Below are 21,184 nucleotides of genomic sequence, written 5' to 3'. Positions count from 1 at the left end.
TATTTCAATCCATTGCCCCTCCTCCTCACTGCATCCACAAGCCATAGAAAAGCTCAGCTCTGCTGTAAAAGCAGTGGATTTTGCACGGATGTCTCTGTGCAGCACAAGGATGGAATCAAGATAGCTCTGCTTTTCCTTAGCTGGACAGTGAGCAGCTGGTAAGGAGGCAGCACAGGGCCAAGAGGGAGAGAAAGAAGGTAATGCTGGAAGGGTGAGGAAGACCCTACAAAGGAGAGCCTGTGCACTGAACAAGAGCAGGGTTTCTTTCAGGTTTTTAAGCCCTTTCTAATTTGAAAACAGATTTGCACAGGGGGAGGGTTTATCTGGCATTGGCTTGACCAAGGAGTTGCAAGTGGCTAGTCCCAGTGCCCATGGTGCCCTCACTGCAGCACCACTTGAGCACTAGGACATGGGCTGAGGCAGGTTTAGCTAAGCTGGCACAAGCCCTGCAAGTCCAGCTAGGAGAGAAGCAGTAACTTCAAGTGTTTAACTGTGCTGAAGGCCACCACCATCTCTATGCTGCTGCTCCTGAACCTCGATTCAGAGAGATGAGGACAGTCAGATTCCAGGGCAGGCTGCACTGCGCTTTGGACAATGCTCACAGAGATACACTCATAAAGCAGGGGCAGGAGAGACAAGGTGGAGATCACCTCCCACAGCTGTCACTCATGTTGCAGGGACAATGCTCTTCCTTCCAGTATCTAACCTCCAGGCTGGGAGCTCTTGCCACCCTGTTCTTTGTCCTGTTTTCCCAAGCTGAGTCCAGAGCTGGGACCCTCAACCCTGGGACTGCATGCTCACCTCCCTGTAAAGCTTTGCTTTGCTTTGCCTCTTTTCTTTGCTCACTCTGCCACCTCCTGGTAAGCCTGATTCTGACATGGGATCAGAATGTGCCTTGCCTAAGTAATAGACCGTAAATAATTGGATAATGACTTAGGGTAGAAGAGTTGCTGAGGGACAGAGGATGCTGGTCCCTCCAGCTTAATGAGTAAGCATAGCTTCAAAGTTAGAGGAGGTTGCCAAAGGCCTTCTATAGTCAGATTCAGTAAAATCCAGGAAACCTCCAAGGGTAGAGACCCCCACAACCTCTTTGGACAAACATTGCTCTTTGATCATCCTCGCACTCATTTTTTTTTCCTCACATACACTCAGAATTTCCCTTACTGCAACTTGTAATCTTCAATACTCATCCTTATGTTGTGCACCTATGAAAAAAGCCCAGCTCTACCTTCTCTGTAATCCCAATAGTGAAGTTTTTAAGTGGAGCTACTGTAATTTTTAATGGGATATATCTGACCTCCTCTACCCTCTCTAGGTTCTATTCCTCTTCACCTAGCTTCTCTGCTCCCTCACTTGGACTTTTGTTCTCAATTTTTCCACTCATATTCTTCCTCCTGCTCTCTTATATCAGCACTGGGATAAATAGAGGTAAGCATAAGGTGAGGTTATAGAGCTATTAGTGTGTTAGGAATATAGAAAACAAGTAAACAAACAAAAGTTTTCAGGCACACAAGCCCTCTTTCAGACCTGATGCAAAGACAATATGTAAAAGCGAAACTTTCAAGCAAAGTTTTCTTTCCATTACAAGTTCTGTATCTCATATTCTTCTCTCTCCCCTTTATTCCTCTTGTGGTTCTTATTCTCCACCTAAGAACTATGCTATTACTCCACACAGTAAACCATGTTGCTTACTCCAACACTCTGTTTCCACATAAAATTTGTCATTCCTGTTTTGTCTAGAACTGATTTTTGGTTCTGTTTTTCTCAGCAGATTTGCTTATCAGCTATAGGACTTTGGAAAATGAACACTTTCTGTTCTATTCTCTAATTGCTACATTTTGTTTTGATTCAAAATACTGAAGCAAGCTAGTGTAAAAATACCCATCCTATCTTATATGCTTGTTCTCAGGACAAAGTTCTTCCTATGCACAAGTCTTCCTTGCATTAGCTGAGGGTTCTGTCACTGCAGGAGACTTTTATCATCGTGTTCACAGGAGGAGGGAGTAGAGGGAATACTACTCCAGCTCCATAGATAGGCATCTATTGAATGATGACAGCAGAGACCCATGCTTGTAAGCAGCCCATACAAGCAGTTTGAAAACACTGCCTGTTATTACAACTCACTGATCTTAAGCCTTGCAGGAAAATCATTCTGTGCTTGGATTATATATGACTGCTTTTCAAAATTTTATTAGTAATTGCAGTGACCTCTATTAGACTGAATTACCTGGATCTGAGTGAAATTCCCCATAAAACTGTGAATAGCATGTACATGCACCATGCCCAAACTGCTGTGTGCAAAGCAGGAAGAAAAACTGGTTACCATACCTTATCCTCAAGATTGGCCCCTGTTGTTTCCTTTTCAACACTGAGATCAGTTTCTGGTGATTCTTCAATTTCTTCTCTTTCTGCATCTAACAAATAAAGCCCCAAGAAAATGCTAAAGAAAGGTATGGAAGCATATCCTGACTAGAAAAACAAAGCATGCTTTTTTCAGCTACTCAGGATGATGAGAAAGTGATTTTCATAGTCTGTAGTTACATAATGGATCCTAGGCTGGCAAAAAACAAATTTCAAGCCAGGATGGCACACATGGCAAAATCCAGTTTTTCTACCTTACAAATTAGCGCTACTTCATTTATGAAAGTTTGGAGATAAGTGTAACCATAACACTAAAAATGCTCTGTTGCAATGTTTTTTACATAACTTTATTCGCAATTTTGTTGTGAGAAATTAACACTACTTTTTGCACCTGAAATTATTGGAATATCAATCCCAGGTTTCAAGCCTCCTCAGAAAAAGAGAAATGGCCTATACTGCAATATAGACTTGATGCAGAGCTGGACAACAATGACAAGAATGTGTACATTCATTGAAGTTATATAACAATTTACACTATCTGAGCTCAAAGACAAGTTTCATTACATTATTTTCTATTGATTCTGTCCTAGACCATGGAGGCTTTCCAAAAAACCAATCCAGTGTCCATTATTTTAGCACTCTGAAGATTTAACATCAAATTTGATTTAGCATCAAATTTTACTCACCAGCCGGAACAGATTCCACTATTTCATTGGCAGTGAATTCATCCTTCACACTTAATTCCTCAGTACTTTCCCCTGGTGATCTGTCTGTTTCACTCACTTGTGATGTTACAGCGACATGGAGACTTTCAACTGAAGAGGAAAAACATGCAGAATTACAGAGGCCCCTTAACTAGCTCCTTAATGCATGAATCAGTGACATAGAGTTGATTGACCATGGAATAATATAGCATGTGAGGGACTTTCAGAGGTCACCTGCCCTACACTTACCTCAAACCTGGTCAGTCTTGACCAAGGTCAAACTATGCTGCTCAGAGCTTTGCACACACAAGTCTTTAACACATCCAAAGATGGAAACTTCAGTTAACTGGAATTGCCTGTGTTTCACTACAGGGTTATTGTCTTTTGTCCATGTGTTCTTTTATTGTCATGCGCCTCTGCAAAAAATCTGTCTTCTCTATATTCTCTCATTAAGCTGTTGTGAACAGTAATGAGATTCCTGCAAGCCAGCTACCTCAGCTTCTCTTCTGATGTTGTGTCCTCCAGCCCTCTAGTCATCCTGGTGCCCTTCACTGGCTTTGCTCTACTTTGTCAATATCTGTCTTGCCCAGGGAAAGTACTGCATTCGTCATGGAAGTCCAGATAGAACTCACCAGAGTTAAGCAGAGGAAGAATCTCCTTCCTCAACTTGCTGGCAACTCTCCTCCTACTACAGCAGCCCAGGAAGTAGTTGGCCATCTTTGCCAAAAGGGCAACTGCTGCCTCATGGTCAACCTGCTGTTGAGTAGGACTCCCAGGTCCATTTCTGCAAAGGTATTTTCTCCCTAATCAGTGTCCAGCCTGTACCAACAGATGTGACTGCATCACCTGAGATGCAGAACTTGGCATTTGTCTTTGTTGAATGTCTAGGTGATCCTCTTGGCCCATTTTCCCAATCTGTAGAGGTGTCTCCAGCTCACAGAATGCTCCACCTCATTCAATGACAGTCATGAGCTTGCTAAGAATGTACTCAATCGTGAGGTTAACTGCCTGAATAAATATATTAAACACTACTGGTCTCAGTAAACACCCCTAAGAGAATTCCCTAATAAAATGATACTGACTGGACTTCCTGTGACTGACCTTTTCAGCCCAGCAGTCCAGCCTGCCTTCCAGTTAAGCAGTTTACATCAATTCACATTTAAGGACATGACAGCTATTGCAGAGTGTTGAAGGTCTGAGAGATGTCAAGGCAACCAACATGCACTCTTCTCTTATCATAAAACCTGTCAGGTTAGTCAGATACAACTCATCCTAATTAATCCGTGACAGCTGTTCCAAATCATCTTCCTGTCTTTCAGATTCTTGGAAATGCCTTCCAAGTGGATTATCTCAGAAATGCTGGTGAGACTGACTGTTTTTTCGTTCTCTATATATTCCTTCTTGGAGTGTGAGGTTTGCTTTCTTCAAGTCATCAGGACCCTCTCCTGATCATTATGACTTTCAAAGCTGACAGCTTGTTGAGAAGCCTTGAATTTATCCCATCTCATCTCATGGATTTATGTAGATCTAATTTGCTTAAGCACTTTGTAATTCTGTCCTTCTCTACTCTGAGCAATGCTTTATTCCCATAGAGTCTGCTATTAGCTCAGGAACTTAGTATTTCCATCATGGAAAACGATTCCCACAAATTGTCTACAATGTAAACAACTGTAAGCTCCTACAGAGTGTTCTAGAGTCCTGAAATCCAAGACATTATCAACATCAACAACAGCATGAGAGAAAGTGAGAAATAAAAAAGTGGGCAGAATAAGGTGTGTAATAACTATAGGCTTCCATGTTAAGTATTTTCTGTTTTATCACTGACTTACAGTATCCTACACAAGTTTAATCCATTTTTACCAATAAAATGCTCTTTGATTTTATAATTATGATGAAAACCAAGTGTCCTGGGGTGATTTATGATGCTGAATTTTCTCCCCATTCATTTATTTAACGAAGAAACAAGATTTACACCTCTAAAACTAGATCTGTAAGTGAAGGGGGGAAAAGAAGAAGAAGTGGAAAGTCTGAGGCAGATACATTCAAAACAGAGGTAAAAGCTTTAGCTTTCCTTCTCACAGACTCTGTTGTCTGCAGCACAGACAGCATGAGAGAGCTCCTTTGCTTTTAGTGTTCTAGCTAGTGTTTAGCTAGCTGGGGCAGAGAAGTTCCCCAGACTGTAGTTGTTCTTTTTCTTGGAACTGTTCAAACTTGCTCTGGACTGAAAACACAGAAAAACACTGAAAAACACTGAAAAACACCAGGAGCTCACACCTGTGTGCCACCAGGCCTGAGACATGGCATTTTCCAGTGAAGGACTGGTAAGAGACTAAGCAAGCCAAGATACACCCCACAATAAAGGTTTTCTGAATTTGTCTTCTTTTCAGAACAGTAAGAGGTTTTACTGTTTAATATTATTAATTTATAATGCTTGTAATATTTTGCTTGTTAAATAAACACTTTTCCACTTTTCTCCAAGGAAAGCTTTTCCCAAACCAGTAGGTGGAGGGGCCTGAATCTGCTTTCTTGAGGGACCCCTTTTGGGATTTCCTCCGAAATTTGCCCTAAATCAGGACACACAAGCTTTGTAGGTTGAAATGCTGTTAGCAGCATTTCTCAGGTTCTCAATTTAGGTGATGCTAAAATCAGGACTTTGATTTTTACCAGGGCTCGTTTCCACTGCATTAGGAGAAGTTTAGTTGAAGTTCCAGCTGGGCAAAATATCTACAAATACCATTCCCTTCCTTCCTTTGTAGGACAGCACTGTAGATGATGCAGCCATCTATCAACTTCCTGTTAGATAGCAGAAAAAGCAGGGCTCCTACAACAATTCTGGAAGGTGTTTCTCAGCAGAAATTTTATTTGTTCTGTATGTGATCATACAGGATTCTGATCTGACATCAAAATCAGCCAAGGTAGGTGAAAGTCTGGGACTAGGTGCAATATCATACTGCAACCCCTGCTGTGCTTCACAGGGCTATACTGTAGGGACAGGTAACAACCTAACACCATGCCCCTGCCTCCTTATATTTGATTCTGTGCCCTAAACATATCCATTATTTTACAATCTGGCAGGTACCCACTCCTGTATCTGACAAAAATAAACAGGACAGATTTTTGTTCTATGCGCTTTGGCAATTTTTGACACTGCCACTTCTTGACACTTCACAGAATTGCAACACAGGCTGCATGGCTACACTTGGTTACCTTAAAATATCTGCCCACATGAAGAGCCACCAACCCACTCTTCCCTGTGACTGTAAACTCACCCTCTCTGAGTGCTGCTGCCAGCAGGGAAGCAGCCTGTGGAGTTTCTCCAGAATCGGGTTTGATAAGTAGGTGAGGCTCTACATGGACATCGTCAAACCCACACAGATCTCCCAGCTCTGCATAGATGCGCAACTTTTCTTCTAAATAATTGCAGATTTGCTGGTCATGGTTACTCAGTGATTCTGTCAACCAAAATTCAACAGTGTGAAATTGAAAACTGTATCATCATTTTTTAATGCAGGGAAAGCATGCTCCCCATTCACCTCCTTATGCTTTGTAGAAAGTGCTAATTCAAGTTAAACTTCTTTTAAGTGGCCGAGACCCAAATTCGTCAAAGTTCATCCCCACAGTCTGTCCAAATGAAAGCTAAAACACACACCCTGGCAGAGCCTAGGCCAAAGCCCTACCCTGATGAGGTGGCTTTGGCTGCCCTCTCTAGCCCTTGTTACTCCTGATGCACTCACAATGACATATTAGTTCTACCTCCTGGAAAAGCACTTGGCTCATGTGTTCTAACAATTCAGGGTCCCAACATCAAATAACACCTACTTTCAGCAGAGGATGCCCTTCTCTGTGGCTCCCAATAGGGCAGACATTGCTGCAATTTCTCTCCTCAAAGCAGTATAAAGATGTGGAAGTTAGGTGTAGGGATACCAAGGAAGTAGAATTTATCCTTAATTAGCTATATTTGCAGACAAAAATAATATAGCAAAAAACAAAGTGTCATAAATAAGCATAAAGCCACAAAACTTTGAGGAGTCAAGGCATTTTCACAAACTCGGAACTACTTGGTCCTGATGTTAATCTGTGAAATTCAGTATTTGTTTTGAAAACATGCATTTTAATTTTTCTTTTTTAGCTATAGTAATGTAGCAAAAATATTAAATTGTTTGGAAAAAAATATGCTTCTTTTTCACTACACTCACATTATACCATCAGACTGCCCTATCTGTGTCTGCTGTGACTCTGTCTCTTGAGCCACTTGGAAGGCACCAGCTAGTATGGGTGCATGACTATTTCATCCTGAGTTTTGAGGATGCCAGAGCTCTCAGAGTGACAGGAAATGTACCACACCTTGATATTTCTGAGTTCTGTATGCCTTGGCCTCAGCAATACGTCTGTCCTCATCAGATTCATTCATTTTTACTTCTTCTTCTTCCTCTGGACATCTTAAAAGATAAAAGATAAAGGTGGATAAAGCAAAATGTGGACATCATCTATTCATCTTTAAAACAATGTTATGCTCACAATAAACAGAACACAACACCAGCACCTTTTGCAACAATCCAGAAGCATGCCACTTGTCTGCCTCTTTAAGAAGCAGTAAGTGGTCATCAGGCAGACTGAAGGACTCCTTTTCACTCTGGTAAGGCTGCACACAGTGCACAGGTCTGCTGTCCCAAGCATAAACTTGGGCCCATCAGAAGCAATGTTTTCCCTACCATTCTTAATGAGCTGATGCCAAGCTGACAGGCATGATTTGTGATTTATTCAAAACAGTTGCATGGACACCAGGGGACTCTGGTGGCAGCCAGTGCCAAAGGCAAAGGTGAGGGAAGGCTGGTACAATGGCTGGTAAGGATGTCTCACAAGCAACAGAAAGGGTCTGCTAATCCAGTGGGAAAGCAGGAGGAATATGAGAAGAGTGGTAAGAGTGATGAAGAGGTTTTGGCACCTTAAGTTCAACCCAAACTCAAGATGGACCCAGTGCAATGCAGAACAAAGAACATGAATATCTAATCAACCTCCCATCTGCTTTGGACTACCAGCATGAAAACCATACTCCTTTTTCCCTACCTTTCCACTGCCTCTTGAATATGCCTCATCCAGTTGTTACGTTCTTCTTTGGAGCTGGTATGAACTTCATACATCTCAGGCCCTGCAGATGAGGCACTGATCAGAAACATCCCCCTTTCTTCGTTGGCTACTTCTCTTACTATGAGCTTCTGAAGGGAGATAACTGAAGGCTTCTGGTCCTGGAGGAAACAGTCAAAGCAGATGCATAATAAATCATTTTCTATAAAACATCACACTCTTGGAAGAACATGATTTTTCAATTCATTTGACTAACACTAGTCCTGATATAGTCAGACTATTGAAAGTTTTGAGTAATCAGACATCCTTTTAAACTATCCTTTAAAATACGTTACAGTGTTAACAAACAAATTAAGCACTTGGTATGTGCTAAAAAGAAAATCTCAGACGCTCAATGATACTGTGACACAATATTCATAAAATGCTTGTATTTATATAGTTTGGGGACCATGACCTTTCCCATCTTTTATGTGTGTTGACCACTATATTTTCAGTAATGATTGTTCTTCTCTTTGTTTTATGGAACAAGAAACTGAAAGAGGCTACATTACTTCCCACCTTCACCCTGTCATGTAAGGTACAACATTACAGATACAATTCTGTTATTTTGATCCTCCATCCTTAAAAACTTTTTTTTTTGAAACAAACTTTATTTTCTATGTTACAGTTCTGAACACAATGCCAGAAAAAAAAAAAAAGTTATGTGGGAATGAGCTAGATAAGGAGCTAGTTTTGAGAAATAGACAAATAAATGTGCAGTGAATGTGTTCAAATATTTGAAAATATACTCACAACAGCTGCAAAGATGTATTTTTGATCCTTTTCTTGTAAGAACAGTAGTACATCAGTTAGAAGCAGAGCTAAGGTGTCTTAAAATGAGAAAAGGAAAACAATGGTTTTTCATTAAAATCAGAGCAATCAGTGTTAAATTCTTAGTTTATTGTTATAAAGGGATAAACCCTGATGAAGAAATATCTCATAGAATCCTACATTAAACTAAACAGGAAATATCTGAATTAGCCTATGGTCTGCATGAAGCACTTGCACATACCTGCTTTGTATCTCCCAGGAGAGTGCACCATGCTGGAGCACAGGCCCAGGGAAAGAAGAAATCCTTGCAGTAATCCAATGGCAGTACAACTTCCTTAAGCCACTCACATGGCAAAAACTATCTCACATAGCCTTGCTTTGTCTGTGCTGTAACATATACTCACAGCACAGTATTACACTGGTAAAAGTACTTATAGAATAAACACCAATAGATAGCTTTATAAAGTTGCACAGCAAATACTAGTAGGCTCAAATTAAAAAAAAAAAAAAAAAAAAAAAAAAAAAAAAAAAAAAAAAAACACCAAAAACCCCAACCCATAATACTTGCTTAACACAAAAAATCAAAATCTGAGGTTACATGTAAAATCTGTGCTCCAGCCAAATGTGGCTTCAGAATTTCTTTTCTACTACAGATGTCTCATTACCACCAAATTGTTAATGAGCTATTTTCAATGGCAAATACTGTGAACAATAAAAATATACAAGCCAAAACACTATATTATGAAATGAAATTGAAAAACAAGAAGGAGAGGACTGGAAGGAGAAATGCAGATGGCACTGCATGTGAACTTGTGTTCTCACACAGATTACACTCAAACAATGACAACTTCTGGAAATGATCATCCAGAAATTAATGGGACATTTGCAATACCATTACCTCAGACATTCTTATTTGCAGTATAGCACAAGAAAATGTTTTCATTCTTTAACCACTCTTTGAATGTATTTGCAAACAAAGAGCTCGGATGAGATACCTTTGAACCGACCAGTTGCTGTCTTCCAGTACACTAAACCTTCATGAAGAAGCATCCTCTCTTTCCTCATTAAGTCTTGTTTTCTAAAAATATGGCCATTTTTCAGCTTTGTATACGTTTTGTTCTCAGTTCTACACAGAATTTCCAACAGCTTTTGTTTTTTCTCATACTCATTCACTTTCAAATCTACTGCTGCTATTACATCCTTAATTAGACGAAGGGCTTTGCACAGGTCATTATGTTCTTCTGTTCCTTCTGTATGAAACAAAAAATAAACAGCATGACATTAGTCAGCATGTTCAAGAGAAGATGTAATAACTTTCTGGAAACAATCAGCATGATGCAAAGGTTAAATTGATGAATTTGTTAATTTAAGTTGAACCTGGCAACCATCTTACTAGAATAATTAGAGGTATATACCGTTGTTTGACCCACCTATTAAAAGATGACCTGTACCTGAGATTTATTCATTAGCCAAAACTGCATATTGACTAGTTTCTGGCATATTTATGAGGTGCAAGCACTTAAAAAAAATAGCAGCTAAGCATAGCATATAGTATATTGTTATTCTGGCTAAGCAAAAGAACTTTTGAAACAGGATGGCAGGTACAAAGGATTTGCATTGTATATGCAATTTTCTACAAAGCTCATTTACTGCCCATTTGGAGGGCAATAACTCTAAGTTAATAGTAATTGTAAAATGTTCTACTAAGTTCCAGAGGGCATTCAAGCTTTGCCTGAAAAAATAGAGAGTAGGCAAAACATTTGCCTATCCCTACTTAGAAAAGACTCCTTCAGAATTAACTCCAAAGGTACAAATGTGAATCTGAGCTAGTTTGCATAGTTTAGTCAAGGTCTTTTCTTAAAACAAGTACGCTTTTCTGGACTTTCTGTGGCCTACCTGGCTGAAGTATCAGAAATCTTCACCACCCAGCCATGACAATGCCTATATTGACCAGACACCCTTGTTTAGATGACATTTGCCTAAACAGTAGGTATTTAGGTTGCTCTCGCTGTATCTCCACAGAGCAGTTGATTTCTGCTCTGCTCAACAGAGCGGAATATAACCTTTTGTGGTATTGTAGCTGTGCAAATTCTTTACATTAGAAATGTGCTAGGATTTCAGACATGAAGCAACTCTTTAGCTTTTACTCACCTTTTGAGTATTGCAATATCCTTTCAACCAGAACAGGGTATTTGGTGATTCGCTGGGTGACAAGCAGAATGCATTCAGGGATTCCTCGGCGTCGTGCCAACAGGTTACTATTTCTCAGCTGCACAGATACAAACATATACCTTAAGCAGTAAATGCATATTAAATCACCAATTGATGAATAAAAAATAAGATCTAAAAGTATTAGAATAAGTTAAAACAAATGCTGGGTAATCTGAACCATCCCCAAGGAACAGTTGCTGTGCTGAGGGATGAGGCGTACTGTAACAGGAACATGTGTGTAATACACACTAGATGCCAAAGCATTCTAAAATTTGAAAGAAAACTGTGATTTATCAGTTCACTAGTTAAGGAGGAAAAGTTTTGCCATTTTTATTAGCCATTAAAAGTGAGTTACCCAATATAATTCCAATCCTAAATCTAAGTAATAGCTATGTATGCTTTTCCTAAGCGTTTTGTCAAAAGTGCCCATGATTCCATATTAACTTACTTTAATAAAATTCTGGAACTTCTTGTTTTGTTGTAGCTCTTTGAAGAGATTAACAGCTTCTTTCTGATGGCTACAAAACTCTCCGTATATTTTCTCCATTTTAATTGCATTTTCCTCTGAAAACTGAAGAAATTAGTAAGTGAATTGTGCTCAGCATTTTATCTGGCAGGAAAGTGTATACCTTTAACTAGTGAATTTTGTATGGACTTTTACATTACTGTTCTCTGAATTCATGTTCTCTGAATTTCACTAACAAGGCCTCTCACTATAGGATGAAAGAAGGCTAGACGTTTTAAGGAGCAAGAAGAGGAATTCAGGCTGGAGAGAGCACAAGCATCCTCCACTGTAGTCTTGCTAGTAACAGCTAGAGCATTATAACAGCATTTCCTTCACTTCTTTTAAAACACAACCCTCTGAGGTTCATTTGCTTCTCTCTTATGTTCACATTGCTTCTAGACAAGGTAAGAGCTCAGCTCTTTAGTTCAGTGGAGTGAGAATAGACTGACCAAAGGTGAAAAGCTACATCTCCCTTTCACAAAAGACTGAGGTGTGAATGCCAAGCCATCAGTTACCTATTCTCTGGCCACAGGAAACACCTTGCAACTACCCCTTCCCCAGTGAGCAGTATACTGGGATGTAACATGCCAGATCACTATAAGAAATTCGTGGGTAGTTTCCATCATCAGTTCTTCATACCTCTGCTCAGCTGATAAAAAAGAGAATCCATTGCTCCCATTTTTTGCAGTACATAGTATGACAGCAGCCTTTTACTGCCAATATAACAAAGTTCATCACTTCCCTTGTCACTCATAGCACATAGGGAGAAGTCCACCCCAAGTTCATCATATTTACCTGACAATAATGACATTTTTTTGCATTGATATTTCATCCTGAAGTAATCAGGGGAGGACAGGTTTTGAATCTTTTTCAGGCAACCATATCTGTCTTCTTGCCCACAGAAGTGTACTCCACAGAAGGAGTAAAAAAATTGTTTCAATTTGGAACCCTGAACACTTAAAGGACTAACAGAACTGATGCTTCTACCTGCTGTACAAGGATGTCTCCAATTCTGCTGATGACAAAATTGCGCTCGCTCCCTGCCTCACATGATTCCTGCCGTCTGTCCTTCATTCTGCAGAAGAATTGCCTGTGCATCTCCAGTAGCTCATCTAAGCAGGGGAATATTCTGTCCACCATGCTGTGGTCAAGCTGCAGTTCTTCCTTCATCCCTCTCCTGAATATTTCAGACATAATGAACAGGGTATGGATGTGATGTACTTCTGTTTGCATCAGCTCTGTGATAAAAAAGAAAAGAGCATAGTGTAGTAATCACCTGAATATTTTGCACACCTAAAATAGACTTTAGTCTATCAAATTCACAGTCATAATCCTTTTTTTCTGTCAGCCTCAAACCTAATAAATTATGTCAGTAGGAAGACTTAATTTAATTGGCTCTGACACAATTCTCTCTGTGTCCCACTGAAAAAGTTGTGGTTGTAATTGCTTGAGCTGGGGATCAGATGAGGCTCCTTCCAATTTCAGCCATTCTGTGAACAGACTAGGCTTGTCTCTGGTATCTACTATCCATTTCCTTAGTTCTTGGAAACATTATAATTTGTGATAAAAATGTTCTTTGAACCTTTTTGTTGCTTTATGTTGAAGCATTCATTCTTCTGGACATAAACCATGTAGGTTCCCTCTCTATTCGATACACCAAATTGCTTTTAAACCTACACACAGCTGGGAAATACTGACCAAAAATGACATCCTGCCGCTTGACGACATCCTTTTCTTGCTTGTTACAGAACATGGGGTCCACAACAAGACTCCAGGACTCTGCCTCAAATTCTTCTGCATCTGTGCAGAGATCAGTCCACTGAGACAAATCCACATCATCTATGAAAAAATTTATATTTCTTTAACACCACACATATAAAGAGTAAAGGAAGTCCCTTGGGACATGCAGATACAATCATATAGTAAGGGCAACACATCACAGAGATGAACTATAGGTAAGACTTCTGTAAAAGGCTGGCACTGTCTTTACTACAGCAAAGTTCCCCAGACGTCAATATTATTACCAAAAAGCTGAATTGCTTTTGTGACAGAAGGGGAGGAGAATAGGAAAAAAAAAACCAAAACAAAACACCCTTCTTTCCTCATTTTAAGTTCTTTTTATAACTCTTCGCTTGAAGAAGCCTTCTAAAATTTAAAAATAAAATTCAACATTTCCAATAGCAGATCTAGTGAGTTGGTATGTGCACCATCCAACCTGAGTGAAAGCCCTTCAGCTTTCAAATCCAGTCTCACATCTAGCTACAGAAAAAACCTGTTTCTTTTTTGCTTCATAAAACTATGTAGCTATTATAAGAGCACAGGTCACCAGTAAGAATTAAGAATTTGGGCTACTGAGAAAATACAAGTGTTGCAGGTTTGCAGCTTGCAATAGACACTGTCAACAGAGTTGACTGGATGAGTGCAAAAGAAAAGTATATTACTGTGCTCTGCTTCTGCAAGGATGCCAAGTGCATTTATCCCTGTTGCTTTAAAATGGTAACAACATACTAAAACTTCTAAAAGTTACAAAATAGTTAGTTACAAGGAAGAAAGGAAAAGTACTCTTTTAAGACTAAGGTGTTTGATTTTGTTTTAATTAGGGATGCAATTGTAATTATGAAAAACAATTGCTCTTTTTTGGGAAAATGAACTATCTTTCTAAATCAGGAACTCCTAAAAAGGAGTTTTTCTGGTTTTCACTTTCCAGTACCAGCTATAAGATGCAACATCTGTGCAATATTCTCACCTTCCATCATAGAAGTATCCATTGAAGAAAAGGTCCCTAATGCTTGTAACATCTCTTCAGACTGTGACTTAGACCGCCAGGTGCTAGACTCAGAGTCTTGTTCAGAAAATTGTGTAGCTCTTCTATAGCAGAAACAACAACAACAACAAAAAAACACCACATGTAGTTCATGGTTTAAATTTTCCTAGAAATGCTGAAGGATTTATTTAGAATAGTCCATTGGCAACTGCCCCTCTACCTTTCCAAACTGGCACTGGGGACACTTTTGGACAAGAGGTAGGACTGTTGTGAGGCTTCCCTCTTTCCAGGAGACAGTCCAATAGGCACTGAGAAAGAAGGATGCACTGAGGATAGCACCATCTGTGAAATGTCTCCGGGCAGGGAATCTGTGAGGCAAAGCACAACACAACATTTTGACAAACAATGCGTCTGTCATTGTTTGACAGATTATGTCATCAACAGCACACTTTTACTGAGAAATCCTGTCTGGTGCTCCTATTGCTCTACACCAAGTGTTCACTTGCCAAGGTACATGACCATAATGCTCTCTCACAGAATGTAAAAATTAGCCTGTAGGCAATGCAGAATATCCCCACAGTGGCTATCATTTGATAAGAAAATAACCTCAAATCATACATGCTCTATAGGTGTGCAAATACTTGTGCACAAGATCAATGACACATACAGAACTGACTTAGTTTTATTTTATTTTCACTGAAAATATTGTAAATTCACCCTTATTTTAGTAGAGGGTGAGTTAATTCAACAGTGACCTCTCAAAAAAATTCCATTCGTATTAGAGACACACACCCTTTCATACAGACACTGAAACAAAAATTAAAACACAGAAATTACATGGGAAAGTTCATGCTGTCAGTGCCATGATTTTTAATCAAAGCCTACCTTAGAAATGCTAGGTTTATACCTAACTTACTTGTTACACCAACTTGGAGCTTGTTTTTGTTATGGTATCTCTCCTGGGATTTCTGAAAAAAAACATTTTTTTTTTAAAATAACATACCCTATAATATATTTAACAGTCAAGTCAAGTCATATACTATCATACAAAGGACTACAAGAAAGTGGCTCTACTTTATCATACTAATTTCTTCCAATAACTATTTTTATTAGTTATTGGTAGATAATGATATTCAAAGTAAAACACTATTTGTGCTACAATACAAAATTATTTATTTTACGCAGAATGAGTTATAACATTCTACTTTCTCTACATGAGTATTGCCTGCAAAGGCTGCAAGAAAAGTGCACATTCAGGGCTTTGTACTCAAATAAGATCAAAGCATTTGTGTAGAAGGATGGCCACCACAGGCAGGACCACTTCCCCTTCTGAAGTTAACTTCTGCAAAATTTGTAGCAAAAACCTGCTGTACTTGTATATATACTTCACTTCAGGTGGGTCAGTGGACATTTCCTGCATTGCATTCTTGCTGAGATGAGCTGGGGCTCTTGCCTCCTCTTGCAAATAACCCACCGTCCCCAGGAATCAAAGCTGTCAGTTAAGCAGTCTTAATGCCTCAAGTTTCCCAGAAATTATTGTAAGACCATGACATGAAAATTATAAACAAAGTTAAACCCACTTGATTTATGTACAGTTTAAGATTTGTTTATGCTAAAGAATCACTATGGAATAATGGTCTCCTTGGAAGCCACCATGATGCAAAACCCAGCTATATCAGAAAGACATGCTCCACTAATGTGAAAAATTACCTGCATCACTGTGGCACATTTCTCTTCAAGTCTCATTTTATTTCTTGAGGGCAGTAGCCTTACACATCTGTTTTTCAAGATTATTCTTTGTTATGATAACCTCACCATGCATGCATTCTTTGTTAACAGTTAAGGTAGTATCCATCAGCTCTAGTGCTGCTTTTGCCCTCCTCAGATGCAGCTGAACACTGGGAGCAATTGCCAAGGCAGGCAGCTCTGGAATCTCCTCCTCCAGAGATTTTCCAGAATGGGTGAAATAAACATCTGCCCAAAATGTTACCTAGAAGTGAGCCTGCCCAAGGGTGAGGAGGTGGGTGAGGTGACCTGCCAGACCCCCTTCCATCTCTGCTTTCCATTATTCCAAACATATGGAATCCCCCACCTCCCACCAGTACACAAGAGTTCTTTCCCTCTGGCATTTTGAGAATCAACCTGCTCTGTAACCCTGCAGGCACATAATTTCACAGTCTGAGCTTGCAACCCTTCAAAAATAAAAGTACTTCTTGAAATTCATTTTGACCCTCTACTAAAAACTGTTATTCAAGCACAGTGTTTGCTCTGTTGCTCACATTAGCCACTCTGACACCTTTGCAGCCCTTCGCACACAGAGACTGGGTCTGGGCACTCTGTGTGTATTTTCTTTTTTCCTTCATCATGTTTCCAGCCTCTTAGGAAGCAAGTAAGCTCTAGTAAGATCAGTGTAGGAGATTACCTTGGTGCACACAGGAGCACACTCCTTGCAGCTTTTATGCACAATCACGCTGCAATCTGAAAGAGAAGGTAGGTTTCAAAGCCTGGCACCAAACAGGGTCCCCAGTCTGCAGAAAATGCACTCTGAGGCTTCAGTTTTCCCTTATTCAGGTTCACTTACTGAAGTAATCCTCAGGATACTTTGATGTCCAGGCTAAAAGGAACTTTCTGCCTAATGTGCTAGGGTTAGGAGATGGATGAGGTCCTCCCTGAATCTGTTACCTGCTGTGCTTCCTCCCTCTCCCTGTCAACCTCAGCTCATTACATAAAGTAGGTACATCCAAATGTAGACAAAGTTTCAAACACACTGAACCAGGATGTCAGAACAGTATTGAGAGCACTGTAAATTCACATGTAAAAGCCAGCAGCTACTTACAGGAACACTGCAGTGACTCTTTGCCTAGGAGGGCCTTTTCACAGACCATACATGGGATAACTCCTGGGAAAGTCCCATTTGTAAAATTGTGCCTGGTAGGTTTCTCCTTATCTTTGGTATCTTTACTTTTTGTCTTCATCCCCAAAAACAGAGGCAGGAAAACAAACAAATAAACAAACAAATAAACAAATAAACAAACAAATAATTAAGATAAAGTTATTAAGTCTTAAAAACAATAGAGTATTCCTTTATAAAACCAAAGTATTCTAGAATATTTAATCCATGTCCTGGAAGACTCGCAACAGCACATTGTACTCTTACACCCAATATTGCTGAAGCCCTAAAATCAGGCATTCTTTTTACTGGCAGCTAGGCCTGGAAGCATTGTCAAGGAAGACTGGCAGAAATACACTTAGAAATCTACAAAAAGAGGAGGGACAGGAAACAAAATTTAACAAGTGTTTTTTATTCATTACAGGCACTGCTATCAATGCCTTCGTCCTCTACACGTACTCAGCTCATTCCTCTGCAGATAAAGGTTCAGCTATGCAAATTTAGACAAGCTGTCTTTAGATCTTAGAAGACATTAGAAACAACCTATTTTGAATGAGTGGTCAAAAATTTAATATAATCTGCCTAGTTTTTTCAGTACCCTTGTCAGCAAAACTATAGATATAGCTTATGCTTTTGGTTACTGACTGTTATAGTTTAGGAGAACACACAGAGACAGTCTGCATGACCTGGTGCAGACAGACATACATGTTCATGGTCAGTTCTGACACTCTTGAAGGTGCCATCTCAGGCAAACACCTTCACATCCATGTACATTAGGATGTCCTGGGCACAGGAGGGCATACTAGAGAGCCTAGAAAACGATGAAAAGGCCACCTGGAAAGACCCTGTAGGCCAAACCTGTCTTTCAAGCTGCTAATTGATGTCATTCATCTAAATTAAAATGTCTTAGAATTAAAGTACAGTGTTATAATCTACTTTCCATAGTAGGCCTGTTTGAACGCGCAGGCCTCAAATCTCAAACTCTTTAACACTAATCAGTGTTTACTTAGGCAAGAAGTACCATTGACTTCAAATAAGGAAAATTCAACTAATTACACCCCAATTTAGAAGTTTACACACTCAATTACTTTTTGAGAGCAATTCCAAGAACGCCACCGTATCTCTTAATTTTATTTAACAAAGAAAATATTTCTTGAATGTAATTTGTATATTTAAATGTTGGCTAAATCACCAAAAAGAATTTCTAATGACATCAAAGGAAAGCCGGTTTGTAATACAAAGGCCATTTCAGGGTAACCTGAACAAGTTTTAAAAAAAAGAGAAAATAGTCTTCCAATGATTTTTTCTGGTTTTGTAATAAACAATTTATCTTTACATAAAAATTTAGCTTCCATCTATAATTCATTCAATTACAGTCACATAAACATTCAAAATCCCAAATTACCTTGCATTTATTCCGTGTGCTGGTCATTCTGTTCATCAGAAAGCTGAAAGTCCGACTCACTTTATATTTTTCAGACTCATTTTTTGAGGGTACAACATATTTATTCCATTCCTCTTCCTGAATCCTAAAATAGAGGCCAGTGAAAAAATGTTCCTCATTTCAGTGGCAACACTCCTTTAAGTAACATATAGCAGAATCTGGACAGTGCTTGTTTCACCTAACATTTATAATGGTGTGCTTTGTTGTGGGTTTAACACATTATGGAAATTGTTGCTATCCCTATATAAAAGGAAGTAACCTTGCCAACAAGCGCTCCGCTTGTGCAATGTGCAACAGGTTACAGTCAGTCTCACAAGCTCCCCTGCAGTGGTTTGGACATTCCTACAGCAGGCAGAAGCCCAGCAGCAGACAGGAGCCCATCCCTACTTTGCACATCCCGCAGTAAATCCCAGCTGCAGGACGTGTGTGGTGAGAGCTTGGCACACGGTTTGGGCATGAGTTCAGAGAAGCCAAGGGGCTCTACACCGCTGCTCACAGCCACATGGAAGGTCTCCTCCCCAGCAGCTCCCTAGATGGCATTCTGGCACAGACCTGCTCCCGGCTCTCCGTGACACGCACCCGTACCTCTGCTCCCGGGGCTGCTCGGGCAGGCTGCACGTTCGCTCTGCAACACACAAACACCACAGGGCACCCATTGCAGGGTTACCTCCATCGGGAACGCACCGCCTCCGCCACCCAGCAGCTTACCATTTAGGGTTTGCAATCTCATTTGAAAATTAGAAAGGCAAAAGCATACATGCATTAGAAACAGCTTTTTCTAGGTTAAGACCACTTCCTACTAAGCTTTTAGTTGACAGGATCTGCCAGAACTGAGAAGGGTATTGCTGAGTACCAGTCTCTGCAAATAGCCTGTTTTTAAGGATGGCAAAAATTATTATTTTGCTTTTCCTAACAATACAGACCTGAAGGACTCAGTCTTCATTTAATTTTTTGCATAATTTGCTGTAAAATATTTTAATGACATTCTTCTAACATTTGTGGTCACACATCTTATGCAGCTTCATCTATTAAAAAAATTTAAATCCTTCTACATCAAGAGGAATACTACCACTCTAGGTACTTCCTAGAATATTTAATGTGCTACAAATTGGTATCTTCTGCAATTTCTGTGATCCTATAAACAGATGACTCAAGGAGACACCTGTCTCAAACTCTCTAAAAAGCAAAATAAAAGATAAATAACTCAGTTGGGTTGTTTTGGAAGAAAATAAGCACAAAACTATAGAGAACACTACCACTGTCAAATCTCCCTTTTGCAGATATTTTTAGTAAAGTTACCACAGGTATGGTTCAGAAAGATAAATGCTTGCCTAAGTCAAAGCACCAGACTATGCTTTCTTTGAAAGTTAGACAAAGATTTAAACACCCTTTGTTGAATCAACATCTCTTCAGACAAATGTAGACATCAGGTTAGCAAGAGCTAGAACATTTACCAAAGAGGCAGTAAAACAAAAAGGGCACTTCAGTTAGTTGTTAGGCACAGCCTATGCCATAGGATGCTTCTGTAAGAAGCCAATACCATGTATCCATGGGAGATGGAGATAGTCTCATGCAAAACAGCACCATGGAGCTGAGACACTGACTTAGAGACACTGTAATGGCCTAGAGGAGGAATGGACCATTGTTCATGAGCCTACAGAGCAGATACAAATCCTTTACAACCAAGTAATACTCCCTCAAATAAAAGCACATAGTATGCTTCGAATCTGATCATATTTTAAAGAAAAGGATGGTGTTTTGCCTCTTTTTTTCTCTCAGATTTTGTGCAAAAAACCCCATTCTGTTGTCATCCTGAATTAATCTGCTTTAGGTTAGATTTTGATACATACAAGGGTAGCTTCACCTCCTTCTTGCATAGCTAAACCCCGAGTGCTGGCAGCTAGGCAAAGGTGAAGGGGCAGGTTTCCCATGTGCAGACCCCCACACTGATCCAGACAGAATCCCACTGCAGTCTGCAGAGATCGGGATGAGCTATCTGAGCCAGCTTCTTGGACTGAGCTCCTGGGCTAGTTCTGTACCCAGATAAACTGCTCAAAGCAAGCACAGGTGTGCCTGCCTCACACAGTAATCACTACAACCAGCTGCTAAACACTGTGTTAAATGCTCCCATCCCTGCAAAATGCTAGCAAAAAGAGGCACAGTGCAGGAGATGCTGGTGGAAGGATATGCCAGCAGGAAGTTCAGTACAACCATCACCAATACTGCTCCCTCTCAGAACTACACCCCATCTCTGGTGCACGTGTAGAACACCCTGCTTCTAAAGTCTAGACAAGAATGGGTTTCTGCCTTTACCACAAGATATGTAAAGGTCCAACGCTGACTGTCCCAGAAGGGGAGAAAGAATAAAAAGCAAACGTACCCAAGCCCAGATCAAGTCAGGCATGTAATG

General features: G+C 39.9%; 1 protein-coding gene across 15 annotated transcripts in view; it reads right to left on the bottom strand.

The window, feature by feature from the left end:
• ARHGEF28 (Rho guanine nucleotide exchange factor 28) overlaps positions 1-21,184 on the bottom strand; it is a 109,284-nt gene that overhangs the window by 23,590 nt on the left and 64,510 nt on the right. For 12 of the 15 annotated variants that reach the window (XM_079329969.1, XM_079329979.1, XM_079329976.1 and 9 more), the window contains 18 exons: positions 19,360-19,399; positions 18,736-18,859; positions 17,277-17,409; positions 16,863-16,918; positions 15,357-15,408; positions 14,661-14,808; positions 14,423-14,544; positions 13,375-13,515; positions 12,664-12,914; positions 11,620-11,742; positions 11,112-11,229; positions 9,956-10,210; positions 8,943-9,019; positions 8,133-8,311; positions 7,410-7,504; positions 6,335-6,517; positions 3,048-3,176; positions 2,329-2,414 (listed from right to left, as the gene is read on the bottom strand). In XM_079329969.1, the coding sequence (XP_079186095.1) occupies positions 2,329-2,414; positions 3,048-3,176; positions 6,335-6,517; positions 7,410-7,504; positions 8,133-8,311; positions 8,943-9,019; positions 9,956-10,210; positions 11,112-11,229; positions 11,620-11,742; positions 12,664-12,914; positions 13,375-13,515; positions 14,423-14,544; positions 14,661-14,808; positions 15,357-15,408; positions 16,863-16,918; positions 17,277-17,409; positions 18,736-18,859; positions 19,360-19,399 (2,312 nt within the window). The remainder of the gene's footprint in view (positions 1-2,328; positions 2,415-3,047; positions 3,177-6,334; positions 6,518-7,409; positions 7,505-8,132; positions 8,312-8,942; positions 9,020-9,955; positions 10,211-11,111; positions 11,230-11,619; positions 11,743-12,663; positions 12,915-13,374; positions 13,516-14,422; positions 14,545-14,660; positions 14,809-15,356; positions 15,409-16,862; positions 16,919-17,276; positions 17,410-18,735; positions 18,860-19,359; positions 19,400-21,184) is intronic. The other 3 variants (XM_079329977.1, XM_079329980.1, XM_079329978.1) reach the window with 2 other exon arrangements.

This window comes from Erithacus rubecula, assembly GCF_903797595.1.
Source record: "Erithacus rubecula genome assembly, chromosome: Z".
Taxonomy (NCBI): Eukaryota; Metazoa; Chordata; class Aves; order Passeriformes; family Muscicapidae; genus Erithacus; species Erithacus rubecula.
The sequence above is the reverse complement of the archived record's forward strand: the minus strand, read 5'-3'. Positions and strand labels throughout refer to the sequence as shown.